The sequence below is a fragment of the Oryctolagus cuniculus genome, chromosome 5 (genome assembly GCF_964237555.1).
Source record: "Oryctolagus cuniculus chromosome 5, mOryCun1.1, whole genome shotgun sequence".
Lineage (NCBI taxonomy): Eukaryota > Metazoa > Chordata > Mammalia > Lagomorpha > Leporidae > Oryctolagus > Oryctolagus cuniculus.
The window spans coordinates 169,814,997-169,829,657 of NC_091436.1; the positions used below are offsets into that span (position 1 = coordinate 169,814,997).

At 49.7% G+C, this 14,661-nt stretch overlaps 2 protein-coding genes across 3 annotated transcripts; one reads left to right on the top strand and one right to left on the bottom strand.

The window, feature by feature from the left end:
- Positions 1-2,073: 2,073 nt before the first annotated feature.
- LOC100346499 (histone H2A type 1) lies at positions 2,074-2,597 on the bottom strand. Its single transcript, XM_002721620.5, has one exon. The coding sequence runs from the start codon at positions 2,532-2,534 to the stop codon at positions 2,142-2,144; it is 393 nt and encodes a 130-aa protein (XP_002721666.1). The 5' UTR covers positions 2,535-2,597; the 3' UTR covers positions 2,074-2,141.
- Positions 2,598-2,705: 108 nt separating this feature from the next.
- On the top strand, positions 2,706-14,661 carry LOC100344952 (histone H2B type 1-C/E/F/G/I). Of its 2 annotated transcripts, XM_070074892.1 has the most exons (4): positions 2,706-3,664; positions 6,348-6,400; positions 12,346-12,484; positions 14,202-14,661. In XM_070074892.1, exon 1 carries the CDS (start codon positions 2,925-2,927, stop codon positions 3,303-3,305), a length of 381 nt encoding a protein of 126 aa, XP_069930993.1. In that variant the 5' UTR covers positions 2,706-2,924; the 3' UTR covers positions 3,306-3,664; positions 6,348-6,400; positions 12,346-12,484; positions 14,202-14,661. The 2 variants fall into 2 exon arrangements, with proteins under 2 accessions (XP_069930993.1, XP_069930992.1); XM_070074891.1 differs by lacking the exon at positions 12,346-12,484.

Here is a 14,661-nt window from a genome sequence, read left to right on the forward strand (position 1 = left end):
GTGTTTTTTCAAAAAGTCCAGCTTCAGTGTTTTAGCAAACACACTGGGCAAGCATGGCTGATAAACCAACTTCAATACATCGGTGAGGCTGGGGGGAGGGGGGGTCAGTTAACACTCAGGATGAGGATGCAAGCGGGTGCCCCACAGTATTTGGGGCCATGGAACAAACCTCACATGCTTTACCTTCCGCATGACCACAGCCACCTTCTTCACTGAAGGCTTGGTTCTGAGACCAGAGTCCAGGTTTGGGCACGGAGGCCCACAGATGGGCCAGTGAGAGACATCTATTCCAGTGTTGTGGAGAAAAATGTGTGTGTTCACCCCGTTGCTCCCCTAAACTTCCCAAGTAGACATGGCCTTTGTTTCTTGGGCAGAGGACACAGGGCGCTGCATGAGTATCGCCAGTACATTACTGGAACTGGTATCCCAAGTGCATGTAGAATCTCACATTTTGTTGTCAGTATCATCTAAATGGCTGCTCGTGAATATCTCTTGCAACTGTATTCTGTTCTTCATGTTTATAAACACACATACTCTGAGGATGATACTTAAAAATGGAGTGCGTTTTTATCACATTTCTCTGTAAGAAGTAAATACTCTCTCTCACATAATACAAGAAACATTTATTCTGTGGCCAGAGTTGTGGCCTAGCAGGCTAAGTTGCCACTTGTGACACCAACACCCTGGCTGCACCGTTTCCAATCTGATTTCCTGCTCTGGGCTTCAGACTGGCCGAGACCTGGCTTTTGTGGGCATTTGAGGAGTGAACCAGCAGGATCACTCCCTCCTCTTCTCTCTGTCAATCTGGCTGTCAAATCAATTAAAAATAAACCAAGACTAACAAAAAATTACCTCATTCTCGGTTAGTGTCAATAATAATATTGTGAAAGATAAAGGTTTGCCTGATTTAAAAAAATTTATTTATTTATTTGAAAGAGTTACAGAGAGGCAGAGGCAGAGGCAGAGAGAGAGAGAGAGGTCTTCCATCCACTGGTTCACTCCCCAGATGGCCGCAATGGCCAGAGCTGCGCCTATCAAAAGCCAGGAGCCAGGAGTTTCTTCCCATGTGGGAGACCAGGACTTGGGCCATCTTCCACTGTCTTCTCAGGCCATAGCAGAGCTGGATTGGAAGTAGAGCAGCCAGGACTCCAACCAGAGTTCATATGGGATGCTGGCATTGCAGGCGTCGGCTTCACCTGCTATGCCACAATGCCCGTCCCAAAGCTGAGATTTTTACACAATCGAAACAGCAAGCATATAGAGAAAAGTCTGGAAAATATAAAAGTTATGAAACAAAACCCGAGAGAAAGCAAAATAAGGAAACCCCCCGCCAAAAAAAATCCCATCTCCACTCCCTTGAGGGACTTTGTCAGTTAGGGGATAAGATAATGAATATGGGGGCACTGGTGGCACTGGCATCACATATGGGAGCCAGTTCCAGTCCTGGCTGCTCCACTTCCGATCCAGCTCTCTGCTGTGGCCTGGGAAGGCAATGGAAGATGGCCCAAGTGCTTGTCTTTTACAAAGTGATTAGCAAGGGATTTCAGTATTAGGCACTTTTATATCTGTCCAATATCTGTGCAGAGAAACTAGTTCTAACACTAGAAAGAATGTTTAAACACTTTCTTAAATCTGCCACTTTAGATGTTCTAAAGTTTCTAGTTGCAATTACCAGCTTAAGTCACTGTAGTAAAATGTTGCTTTGATCTCCATTTAAATAGCAACTGTTACTTACCGGATTAGGTCATTTCAGATGTCAATCAGATGGAGCAGGGGCCGGCCTTGCGGCACAGCAGGCCCAGACTGCACACACCAGCATTCAACATCGAGTGCTGGCTCATCCGGGGTCCTGTGCCAAATTCAGCCCCTGCTAACACACCTGGGAAGGCGGGGAAGCTGACCAAGTGATTGGCCCCTGCACCCTCGTGGGAGACCGGGAGCCCTGACATTGCATCGGCTCAGGTACCGCCGTCGTGGCCGTGAGTGACCAGCGGACACAAGAGCCGGTCTTCGTGCTTAATAGACAAGTACTCATATACACAGCATTGTGACCGAGTGCTCAGTCCTTTCGTGGACGCCGTGGTGGCTCTGAAAAGAGCCTTTGGTGCGGGCCGGGCCGGGCCGGGGCGGGCGGCGCGCGCTCACTTGCCCTTGGCCTTGTGGTGGCTCTCGGTCTTCTTGGGCAGCAGCACGGCCTGGATGTTGGGCAGCACGCCGCCCTGCGCGATGGTGACCTTGCCCAGCAGCTTGTTGAGCTCCTCGTCGTTGCGGATGGCCAGCTGCAGGTGGCGCGGGATGATGCGCGTCTTCTTGTTGTCGCGCGCCGCGTTGCCCGCCAGCTCCAGGATCTCGGCCGTGAGGTACTCGAGCACGGCCGCCAGGTACACGGGCGCGCCGGCGCCCACGCGCTCGGCGTAGTTGCCCTTGCGCAGCAGCCGGTGCACGCGGCCCACGGGGAACTGCAGCCCGGCCCGCGACGAGCGCGTCTTGGCCTTGGCGCGCGCCTTGCCGCCCTGCTTGCCGCGTCCAGACATGATCAGCTGCCAAATCAAGTCTCAGCAACGTGGAACAGCGGACCCGCTACCAGCTACTTATACCCTGCTGTGGTTTCCTGAAGCAGCCTATGCCAGTGGCCGGATGCAAGCTGCAGCCAATCAGAAAGCAGCAGTAAAGCCAAGCCCGCTTCCAATTTCCGTAAAACGTAACGAGTTCACAGGCCATCGTCCCGGAGGCGGGAGATGCAAAAGGAACCAATCAGAGTGCAGGATCAAAGCTAGCCTATCAGAGAGGAAGACACTAAACGAGCCAATGAAAACCCGAATCGCTGCAACCCCTCATTTGCATCCGCACCAAACAAATAGTCGAGGTGCGTGCGCTGGCCCACACTTGGTTTCTTCGCGCTAGAAGACTCAGAGGTTTGCAGCATGCCCGAGCCCGCGAAGTCTGCGCCGGCCCCGAAGAAGGGCTCCAAGAAGGCGGTGACCAAGGCGCAGAAGAAGGACGGCAAGAAGCGCAAGCGCAGCCGCAAGGAGAGCTACTCGGTCTACGTGTACAAGGTGCTCAAGCAGGTGCACCCCGACACCGGCATCTCGTCCAAGGCCATGGGCATCATGAACTCGTTCGTCAACGACATCTTCGAGCGCATCGCCGGCGAGGCGTCGCGCCTGGCGCACTACAACAAGCGCTCGACCATCACGTCGCGCGAGATCCAGACGGCCGTGCGCCTGCTGCTGCCTGGCGAGCTGGCCAAGCACGCCGTGTCCGAGGGCACCAAGGCCGTCACCAAGTACACCAGCTCCAAGTAGACTCGTCATCGACTCGTGGCGGACCCAAAGGCTCTTTTCAGAGCCACCCACGGTTTCGCGAGAGAACTGACACTGTCCGCACTCTGGGGTGTGTCCCGGTGTTCTGAATGCCGCAGGTTCTGCCCCACTGGCCTTTCCTCCCCTGGGCGGTGCTGTCAGTTCCGCCTTCTGTTCTTCAGACTATGAGTGGTCGGTGGGCAAGTCAATCACAGGGGCGCTCCCGCCGGCCAATCAGGAGGCTTGTGGGTAGCCAATCGCGGCGCTGCGCGCGCAGTTTGAAGGCCGCGCGGCTTCTGAGGTGTCGCCCGTTCTCCGCAGCTGGGAGCCGCGCCTACCCACGGCGTTAGCCTCGGTACCCGGTAAGGTGCGCTCCAGTCCTCCGTGTCGCTTGCACTTCCTGTCTGCTTGGGAGACACTTACGGAGAAAAGCGGAGGTGGAGCGTCTGCTCCGGCAGCGCCCGCCGCCCGCGCTGAGGCCGCAGCCGGCCCGGCTCGCCTTTGGGAGGGCGCGCTTGTCCGCGTCTCCTCGGGAGTCGGCGTCGGAGGTGTCTAAGCCGCTGTGGAAAGGAAAGGGAGAGGTTGTGTAGGTGCGGACATCTATGGAAGTTATGCGTGTTTTCCTAACGTGCGCTTTCCACGGATTTTTTTATCTAATTGGGCTGGCGCTGCGGTGCTGGTTCGAGTCCCGGCTGCTCCACTTCCCGTCCCGCTCTGCTGTGGCCTGGGGGAGCCGTAGAGGATGGCCCGAGTCCCTGGACCCTGCAGCCGCGTGGGAGACCCGGAAGAGGCTCCTGGCTCCACTGGGGAGCGAAATCCGCGGATGTTAGACTCTGCCTTTCCTCTCTCTGTAACTCTGAAATAAGTAAATCTTTTAAAAAAAACTTATTTAGAGGTCTTCCATCCGCTGGTTCAGTCCGCAGTTGGCTGCAACGGCCGGAGCTGCGCTGATCCGAGCCAGGAGCTTGTTCCAGGCGCCCACGCGGGTGCAGGGGCCCAAGGCCTCGGGCCATCCTCCGCTGCTTTCCCAGGATGCCGGCCCCGCAGGCCTCTTTACCACAGCGCTGGCCCCCTCCAAGATGTTTTGAGGACTCCTTTGTATGCATGGACTCAACTTTTTTGCACCAAATCAAGTTTTTTAATATCATTTCCCATGAGTTTTTCAAGAGCGGGATACCTTTATCTTATCTATGTGTGAGTAGGCTCCCATCTGCTGATTGTCTTCCCAAATGTCTGGGGGCCAGGAACTCAGTCCAGCTGTCCCAGGTCTGAAGTGGGCGGCAGGAACCCCAGTACTTAAGCAATCACCCTAGCTTCCTAGGATGAACGTTAGCAGGAAACGGATGCACAGGGGAGGCAGGGCCAGACCCCAGCCACGCCAACACAGGGTGCAGATTTTCCAAGTTGCGTGCCAGATGTCCTCCCCTACTCTTAGTAACAGAACCCCAAAATCAACACATATTCCTGGTAAGAATAATAAGTATATTTATTAATATAGGTTTAGATGATGGAACATGATGCTGCAGATAAATGATTGATATGTGCTGGCCTTGGTTGAATTCCAGGAACAGGTCTCAGAAGGTTTACATATGATACCATTTCGTGAAGCTCAGGAGATAGAACCAATTAGGCATCATTTAAGTGAACATACAAGTCTTTAAGAGACATTTTCATAGAAAGAAACTTTTAAAAAATATATTAGTGCCTATTTTGGTGATAAAGGTGGAGAAAATAGTGAGCAAAAGCACAGAGGTAAATTCAAGTTATTGCTAACATTCTCTTTTGGGGGTTAGACTGGTCATGGGTGTTTTGGGTACACTTTGCTTTACACTTTAAGTTGTATTGCAAGTATTCCCCTAAGTATCCAATGCTGTACCAGAAAACAGAAAGAACCCTTCTGTAAGTCCCAAGGATCATCCCATTTGTCCTAGATACTGATTTCTTTTTGAGAGAAGGATGACAAAAAGACTGAGACCATTAAACTGACCATGGAGGCGTGGCCTGGGGGTTAAGGCAGCAGTTAGGGTTCCCTTGTGCCACGTGGGAGCGCCTGGCTGGAGTCCCTGCTTTTGCTCCTGACTGCAGCTTCCTGTACTACAGACCCTGGGAGGCAGCACTGGTGGCTCAAGTAGTTGGGTTCTTGCCAATCACACGCGCACTTGGATTGGGTTCTGGTTCCAGGCTTCTGCCAGTTCCAGTCATCATGTGCATCTGGAGCGTGAGCGAGTGAATGGAAGATATCTCTCTCTCTCTCTCTCTCTGTGTGTGTGTGTGTGTGTGTGTGTGTGTGTTTCTCTGCCTATCCAGAAAGAAATTACCGCCTCCACACAGAGAATATGCCTTTATGTCAACTATTTGTGAGTTTTGGCTATCGGACTCTCAATAATTTGCAATCTGGCAGCAAAGTGCATGTCTAGAAGAATTAAGGGGAGTGGGAGAGTAAAATCTGTGTGTGAAATGGGGGACTCTCAATAATTTGCAATCTGGCAGCAAAGTGCATGTCTAGAAGAATTAAGGGGAGTGGGAGAGTAAAATCTGTGTGTGAAATGTGGAGCAGCAGAAGGACATTGTTGCCACTGTGTGCAAAGTTCACACACCAGTTTCAAGTGCCTAAAATGCAGAAAGCCAACAGCTCTGCTGAACAGGCCTTGAGAAAACAGTCGTCAAACCCTCTGTTGTGAGATGCTCTTGATCAGTTTGTGCCATTGCTGATCAGCCTTGGGAAACTGATTTGAGGATTCCAAGCCAGCAAGTCACTTTATTTACTCTGAAATGCTTGCCTGGTAATGTCAAAGACTCACATGGTCTTTCTTTTTCTTTCTTTTTTTTCCCCATAAAACACAATGGGGAAGAAAGGGGCAGAATAGAACATAGAAACTGAGGTGCGAATCTGATCCTCGATGATGGTTATTCCCCCAGCCATGTCACATGAATAAATGGCTTTTTGTCTGGCCTAGGAAATTTTGTTTTCCTCATTGGAACCAGGGCACTTTCCACAGACTGAGAGAAACAGACAAAGCTCAATTCTTCTTCACTCCTTTCTAGATTCCTGGCCTTCTGCCGCTCTGCAGCTGTGACATCGCATGGGATACACTCAGGTAACGTGAATCGCAGTTTATCTGGACTGCATTTCCGATTACTAGATGTGGGAAACACCAGAACCTCATCGTCCATAAGTACCCAAACCTCCCCAAATTCAAGTGACTTCCACAGATGACCTACTTACCACTTCCCAATACTTTGTCACGTTTGTGTCCCAGACTCACCTTTGCTGGTAACTGTCCCCCGGCCACGAAGGTGGTGCCTGCTGGGAAGCATGAGGGGAAGCAGATGTATGATACAGAAACCCGCCATGAAGCAGACTGTCAGCCTTAGAAAGAGATCTTTCCAGATTTGGATAACGATCAAAGATTTCTATGAGCTCCTACAGAGTTAGACACACAGAGAAGTATTTTTAGAGGGCTAGTGAATGTGAAGAATTCCACGAAACAGGGGCTTATTGAGGATCTGAAAATGCAAAAAACAATGCTAGGACATGGGGGGAGGGGAAGGATTCCGTGAGGAGAACCCCACTCTGCATTGTGTGAGAATCTTCACTAATACAAGGAAGAATGAAATGAGTCTCAGCCGAAGTTCTGTGGCTTCACTCCAGAGAAGCACAGAGAAACTGGGAAAAGCCAGAGGGAACAAAAAAAGCCAAAACGTGAATTGAGAGAGAGCCTTGAAATCCCAAGGCCAAGGGCAGAGGCTGTGGCCTGGAAGTGGTGCATCCCTGGGGGCTGGGATCTGTCTGCTGACTCCCTGTGGGGCAGTGCTTATGCACTTACTGATCAGAGGTTACAGGTGAGAATTTATGAAAACGTGGTTCTCACACCTGTCAGCCCTCATGTTCCCTTTTTGTGTCACATTTATTTGTGGACTCTTTTCTAACCCGAAACAAAATTCTTAGGTAGCAATAACCTTTTATTTTTAAGGTTTATTTATTTATTTGAAAGGCAAAGTTACAGAGAAGCAGAGGCGGAGAGAAAGAGAGAAGTCTTCCATCCTCTGGTTCACTCCCCAGATGGCTGCAACAGCTAGAGCTGTGCCAATCCGAAGCCAGGAGCCAGGAGCATCTTCTGGGTCTCCCACATGGGTTCAGGGGTCCAAGGACTTGGGCCATCCTCTACTGCTTTCCCAGGCCACAGCAGAGAGCTGGAGCAGAAGTGCAGAAGCCAGGACTTGAAGCAGTGCCCATAAGGGAAGCCGGCACTGCAGGCAGTGGCTTTACCTGCCACGCCACCAGCGCCAGCCCCAGTAACAATAACTTTTTTAAAAAAATCACCATGAAACAACGTCTGTAATATAAAAGCTAAGTAAAAGAGAGTTATTTTAATAACGAAGGAGATGATCTCAACATGTAAATGCTTGGATCTTCACTAGAAAACGTAGGCAAGTAGTCCACTAAGTGGACTCACTCTAAGTGCAACAAAGACCAAACCGATGGACTCCAGTGACCTAAATGGCACAAAGGGAATCACTCTCTGTGATGTGCCTTCTCTTTAAGGCTAATAATCCTTGAGTGACACTGGAACGGAAGAAAACATTATCTGTTAAATTCTAAAGTGATTACATCCTGGAAAATTCATTGCATATTGAACTGCACATGCTTATATGTAAAAGGAGTTGGGTTCCAGGCTCAGATAATGAGATTTTTCACCTTCAGATTGGCTTTGAGACACTTGCCGGTTATGCATGACATGAGACAGTTCACAGGACATCTAGCTTCCTGGTTCTTCCCCAAAACTCCCAGTCACAAAGCAACTGAGTTAATTTTCAGGATGTTCTCTAAGGGCTGGCACTGTCCTTTGACAGCACTGGCACTAACTACTTTTACTGTACAAGCCACACAGTATGCCTCAGTGCTGGGAGCAGCTAGAAGGCTTCCAGGCATCCTAGGTGGTCTCCATAAGTAGCTGCAGTCCCAACAGTCAGCTTCCGAGGAAAAGTCCCTGAGCGGGGCCAGCGCTGTGGCATAGTGGGCTAAGCTGCTCGCAGCACCAGCACCCCATACGGTCACTAGCTGACTGCTCCTCTTCTGATCCAGCTCTCTGCTATGGCCCGAGAAAGCAGTAGAAGATGGCCCAAGTTCCTGGGCTCCTGCACCCATGTGGGAGACCCTGAAGAAGCTCCTGGCTCCTGGTGCCTGTCTTCAAACCTGCTCAGCTCCAGCTGTTGTGGCCATTTGAGGAGTGAAACAGCAGATGGAAGACATCTGTCTCTCTCGGTGTCTATAACTTTACTTCTCAAGTAAATAAATAAATCTTAAAAAAAAAAAAAAAAAAGAACCTGAGAGGTACCTGACTTTAGCCCTGTTTGTCTGGCTGGATCTCTCAACTGCTGCTCCCTATGAACAGGGGCGTGAGCAGAGGGCCTTAATGCTCCAGTTAGCTTATCTCTTCCTAAAGCTTTGTATCCGTAGGATGTGAGCCAAGGCAGCGGCTGTCACAGTCAGCTTTGCCCTGCAGAGCCCAGAGCCCCTGGGGCCTTTGCTCTCACTCCCAGGACAGGAATGTCCTTCCACCATTTTCCTCACTTCCTGCAGGTCACGGCCCTAAAGGGGACGCTCCCCTATTTTTGTTATGCTGGAGGGTCCTTGCTGGTGTCATGTGAGAGATTCCTGGGTGCCCTGCTGGCCTCGACGTAGGGAGTTCTGGACACTGCCCTGGAGGATACATCACAGGTGGGCTCACAGACTGTAGTGAGATGGTCAGAGCACAGCGTCGCTTCCCTTAAAAACACTGCAAGAAGCAAGTGAGAAAAGATGAACGAGTTGGTTCAGTGAGCAGGTGGGTTGGCAGGACCACCCGAATCCAGTGCGTGTGGTTTCCACTTACCTGATGTCTCTTGGCTGAATCATAGCCAAGACACGGTAGCTGGCCCCTGATGTCACTCATCAATTAGTCCACCGACAGCTATGGTTTCTACATTTTTTTCTTAAGTAGAGAACTTAAGAGTGTACCCAATGTGTGTCTGGAAAGGCCTCCTGACCCCTGTATCTGTGACTTCTTAGTCTTTAGCTTCTCTCGGACATCTGTGCCCCCGGACCCTTGCCTCTTCTCTGTCTAAACACTTTATTTACTTACTGCTTAGAACATCGTAGGTATGTCCCCTATGTTTTACTAGCTACAAATGTATTTATCTTTTTTGATAGAATTGCTCATTTATGAAGCTGAAGATGTGTATGTAACAATCCATATTGTTTATTGCTGTATCTGGGGCCATAAGAGGCAGGCACTCAGTAAACTTAGCTGAATGGGAGAATCTCTCTCCCTGCTCTCTGCTCCCGCCTGCTTTGCCTCCCGCACACGAGCGTACACATCGCACAGGAACCACAGAGACCTGGGTTGTGGGTGTTAGCATGTTTGCCATTCACCCTATTTATTTCCATTCTGCAGTTGTAAATAACGGCAGGGCTTAACATGATGGTCTTCAAGTTTTCCGGTATAGGTTTCTTTACTCCTCTGCTCTTGGGAGAGTCTTAGTGCTGTGGCTGAACCCCTAACCCCATCAAACACTTGGACCAAACTGAAAGCTTCTGTTAGGACCATCACCATCATTGCTAGGAAGTTCACTACCAAGATCTGAAAGTGGAAGCAATTTTTTCCACAAAGCATAATTGAATTTTGCATAAAGAAGTCTAAAAGTGGAGAAAAACTACATTTTAAAAATTTCAGAAATGATATCATATCATAGCAATAAAAATTTATAAACAAGTCTAAAGAATGTTCCAGACAGCTTTTTTTTTAAAAAAATTATTGATTTATGTTTGGAAATCAGAGCTATGGAGCAAGAGGGAGGATGGAGAGAGAGATTTTTCCATTTGCTTCTTCATTCTTCAGTGGCCACATCAGCCAGCACTGGGCCAGGCCAAACCCAGGAGCCAGGAGCTCCATCCGGGTCTCAGTCTCCCATTTGGGTGACAGGGGCCCAAACACCTGGGCCATCCTCCACTGTTCTTGCAGGCAGCTGGATAGGAACTGGCAACTGGATAGGAACACGGACTGTGGCAGCTTTACTGGCCCCAGACAACTTCAAAAACTACATTAACATTCTTATGAAATAAATACATAAATAAGTGATATTATAAATCACCATCACTGAGAAGAACAAGGATTAAAAGTCCAAGATAAAGCAACATATATGTTTGTGTATTTGTTATTTAGTTCTGAATATACCTTATTACTCAAGAACAAAAAAATGCAGTGCTCTACCCACTACCAACTTGGATCGGAATGTCCCATTTGTTCAAAACGCCTATGAATAAATGCATAGGTGTCCTGATCTGCTTAGTTTTCAGTGTGCCCAACAGCCACGAGCGGTCTGGGGGTGAGAGGTGAGGACTTGTTTTTAATCTTTCTTTAAGGCCTCACATTCAAAACTGAATAGGCTGAGCTCTGTATTCTAACTCATGCCTTTATGCTGGCTAAAAATAAAACTATCCCTGTCTATACTACCTCGAAATACGCCTTCCATATCTTCCTATACCACTTGGCGATTTGGAAAGATAGAGGCCTTCTTACCACTAAAGGGACAGACATCTCCAATGTTACTTTCATAACCCCTCTTTCCCAACACAAATCGGACTTGTCCACTGTAAGGCTCGTCAGACTGACAGCTCTGTCATCAGATAAGAGGGCAGACAGGCAGCCTGTCAGGTGACACTGTCTGCCTTTTCCTGCAGCCCGTCCTCCGCTCCACCTGCTATACTAATAAACCACCCTCAAGACCAACAATTCCAACAGCCCTCCACTTAGGCCATCTTATCCTATCTCCACCATTTGTTTCTTCTTTTTTTTTTTTTTTTTAAGATTTTATTTATTTTATTTGAGAGAGAGAGTTACTGACAGTGAGAGGTTTGGTTCACTCCCCCAAATGGCCACAACGGCCGGAGCTGCACTGATCCAAAGTCAGGAGCCAGGTGATTCTTCCAGGTCTCCCACATGGGTGCAGGGGCCCAAGGACTTGGGCCATCTTCTACTGCTTTCCTGGGCCATAGCAGAGAGCTGGATCAGAAGAGGAGCAGCCGGGACTAGAACCCCATGCCCATATGAGATGCTGGCTCTGCAGGCGGAGAATTAACCTACTGTGCCACAGTGTCGGCCCCACCATTAGTTTCATCCCAACATTTCCTCCTTATGATCGTTTATCAAGCATTCTCTTCCTCTTTCACCAGAAGATACCAAACATCTTCAACAACCCACCTCTTCTTGTTCTGTATGTCAAAGAGCAAACCCAAAGTCTAACCTCCATCCTCTACCCTTCCCCTCCCATCAGGCCCGAGGACACCTGCTGGCCTCTGACTGGCAGGTGGACTTCACCCATATGACCAGAGTACGGCACTGTCAATAGCTCTTGGTACTGGTAGATACCTTTTCTGGGTGGGTCGAGGCCTTCCTTACTACTAACAAACGGGCACTAAGTTTCCATCATCCCACTTGAGGAGATTATTCGCTATTTTGGGGTCCCTGGCTCTCTCCAGTCAGACAATGGCCCCGAATTCACATCCCAGGTCACGCAGCTACTTATCAACCCCAGTCCTCAGGAAAAGTAGAAAGGACAAATCTTACACTAAAAGCTGCTCTGACCAAGCTCTTGAGCTCCACTTGGGCTGGATTAAACTACTCCCATCGGCCCTGCGCTGTATGAGGGCCCTTCCAAAAAAACCTCTCAATATTCTGCCTTTTGGACTGATGTAAGGACGTCCCTTGGTTCTTCCGACGATGCACTCTCAATCCCCACTCCTGCCACCCCATCTGATCCCCCCTCTCTTCATCCACAAATGGATCTATGGAGATGCGCACTTACTGCCCAGCCCATACCCAGATGCTCCGGGCAACTCCTCTCCTATAAGTGTAGGGGGTAATGTCTTCCTGTCTTCTTTACATCCCTCCTTATCCCCTTGCCCCACCAAACTACAGGCTAGGTGGGCTGGATCTTACAGGGCGTCCCCCATTGGGTCCACCTCACTTCCTCCCCCCTCACTATACAGTTATCCCCACAGGACCACTCACAGCCCAGCTCACCTGGACTCAAGCCCCACTACCAAGGGTGCCTGAAAACTCAGACCCTTCTGCCCTTGATGAACCTGCCTCCGGGAAGCAGTGACCACCCAGCCACCTGCCATTTCCAACACTGGATAAGTACTGATCCTCTCTTACACTGGTACCAACTCTTCCTACAGCTTCTGTGGGAGGAATATCAAACACGCTCCTCGCCCATCCACCCTCCTGGCTCCTTTCAGATATTAAATATTTACACCTCCAGGAGACCTCCGACGTCACTCCCCTTCAGATCTGCAGTTTCCCTGTCTCCTCTTAGTGTCTTATTCCCTCTCCATACCCCAGGATGGAACTCCTAATTACCTTCTTTCTACTATTCCTTTGTGCTGGCTCTAAACCAGCACCCGCCCCTGGGATACGACATGCATGGCAAGTCCAGGTTCATTCTACTTCCACTCCTTCTAAACTGCTTAACTCTACCTTCTGCCCCATTGCAGGATGTGTGGGCCCTATCACTTTGGACTGTGACTTTGCTCAGGCCTGCTCCCACAACTGCTTTGACTGGACTGAGTACACATTGTCCCAACTGGAAGCACACCCATTCTATCTGTGCTTGACCAAGGACAATAAGGGGTTGTGTGAGGACACGTACTGGCAGGGCTGTCCATCATGGTCTTGTAAATGCTACTATACAGACCATGGCTATGGCCTCCCCAGAAAACAACTCTTCTAAATCATGCCAACAGGTTACACCAGGTACTCTCTGCTCACAGACAGCCCCATAACTTCCCAGCGTGCTCAACCCCTTTTAACTTTTTCTATAACCGAGCCTCACCTTCAGGACTGGCAAAATGGGGTTGAAGGATCAATCAGGCCGGCGCCGCGGCTCACTAGGCTAATCCTCCGCCTAACGGCGCCAGCACACCGGGTTCTGGTCCCCGGTCGGGGCGCCGGATTCTGTCCCGGTCGCCCCTCTTCCAGGCCAGCTCTCTGCTGTGGCCAGGGAGTGCAGTAGAGGATGGCCCAGGTGCTTGGGCCCTGCACCCCATGGGAGACCAGGAAAAGCACCTGGCTCCTGGCTCCTGCCATCGGATCAGCGCGGTGCGCCGGCCGCAGCGCGCCGGCCGCGGCGGCCATTGGAGGGTGAACCAACGGCAAAAGGAAGACCTTTCTCTCTGTCTCTCTCTCTCACTGTCCACTCTGCCTGTCAAAAAAAAAAAAAAAAAAAAAAAAGGATCAATCAACATCTATACTGGTTCTAACATGGGGGATCCACATGGAGCTATAAAAATCATTAGGGTTTGCACTCAGCTCCCAACAGCCCCCATGGATGTCGTAGTTGATGCGGTAAAGGAATCTTCTAAACATGTGTCCCAGTTAATTAATCCTAGAAAACCTCCTCTAACGTGGCTACAGCTCATTAATCTATCACTTACTTTACTTCATCAGCTGGCCAGTTCTACCTTGCCTTTGGCCCTTTATCAACAAGAGTATTTTGTGTGTGCTCCCCTTCAGGAACCTCCCATTGCTGCTACTCTACTCTCCAATATCTCTGCTCTGACAAACACCTGTACTCCCTGTCCTCAGAGGGTTGTCGGTCATCTTCCTTTACATTCAGGAGGACAAAATGCAACATGCTGGGTTACAAATGTGGCCGCAGAACACAATGAACTTGTGTCACAACATTCCTTGTGTTACCAACATGACCGTCAATTCCCTGTCTAGCCCACTTGGGACCTCATTCCTCTGCAGTCATACTCTCCAATCCTGCATCAGTGACTCTACCCCCGGCCCGTGTGTATTGCTGGTCCTCTCCCCTCACTTAACGTTGTATGATTATTCAGAATTCTTTCTACAGACAATCCCCTCTACCCGCAAGAGAAGAGCGGCCCTTCTCCCGCTTCTGGCTGGGATCAGCCTCGAAGCCTCCTTCTCCTCAGCAGTGACTTCAGGAACACCTTTGGGCCACGACGTTATCTCGACCAACCAACTCCAAGAACAACGCCAGCAGTTACAACAGATCACCAGGTCCACTGAGACCCAGGGTCTCCAAAGCCAAATCACCTCACTAGCAGGGGTGGTACTACAAAACAGACAGGCGTCAGACCTTATAACAGCTGGAAAAGGGGAAACTTGTATCTTCCGGGAAGAACAATGTTGTTATTATGTTAACCAGTCAGGCCAGGTGGAACATTTAAAAATTAATTTTATATCGTGTGTGCTTTAATAGTAGAAATGATGTAAGATATAAACTTAAAAGAGTTATAGGCATGGTGCAAATTTCAGGTTTTGAATAAAACTGAAATGTTCAATAGTGA

What these genes read in the sequence shown, in the direction of transcription:
- LOC100346499 (XM_002721620.5), bottom strand. Translation starts at nt 2,534, where the DNA reads ATGTCTGGACGCGGCAAGCAGGGCGGCAAGGCGCGCGCCAAGGCCAAG.
- LOC100344952 (XM_070074892.1), top strand. Translation starts at nt 2,925, where the DNA reads ATGCCCGAGCCCGCGAAGTCTGCGCCGGCCCCGAAGAAGGGCTCCAAG.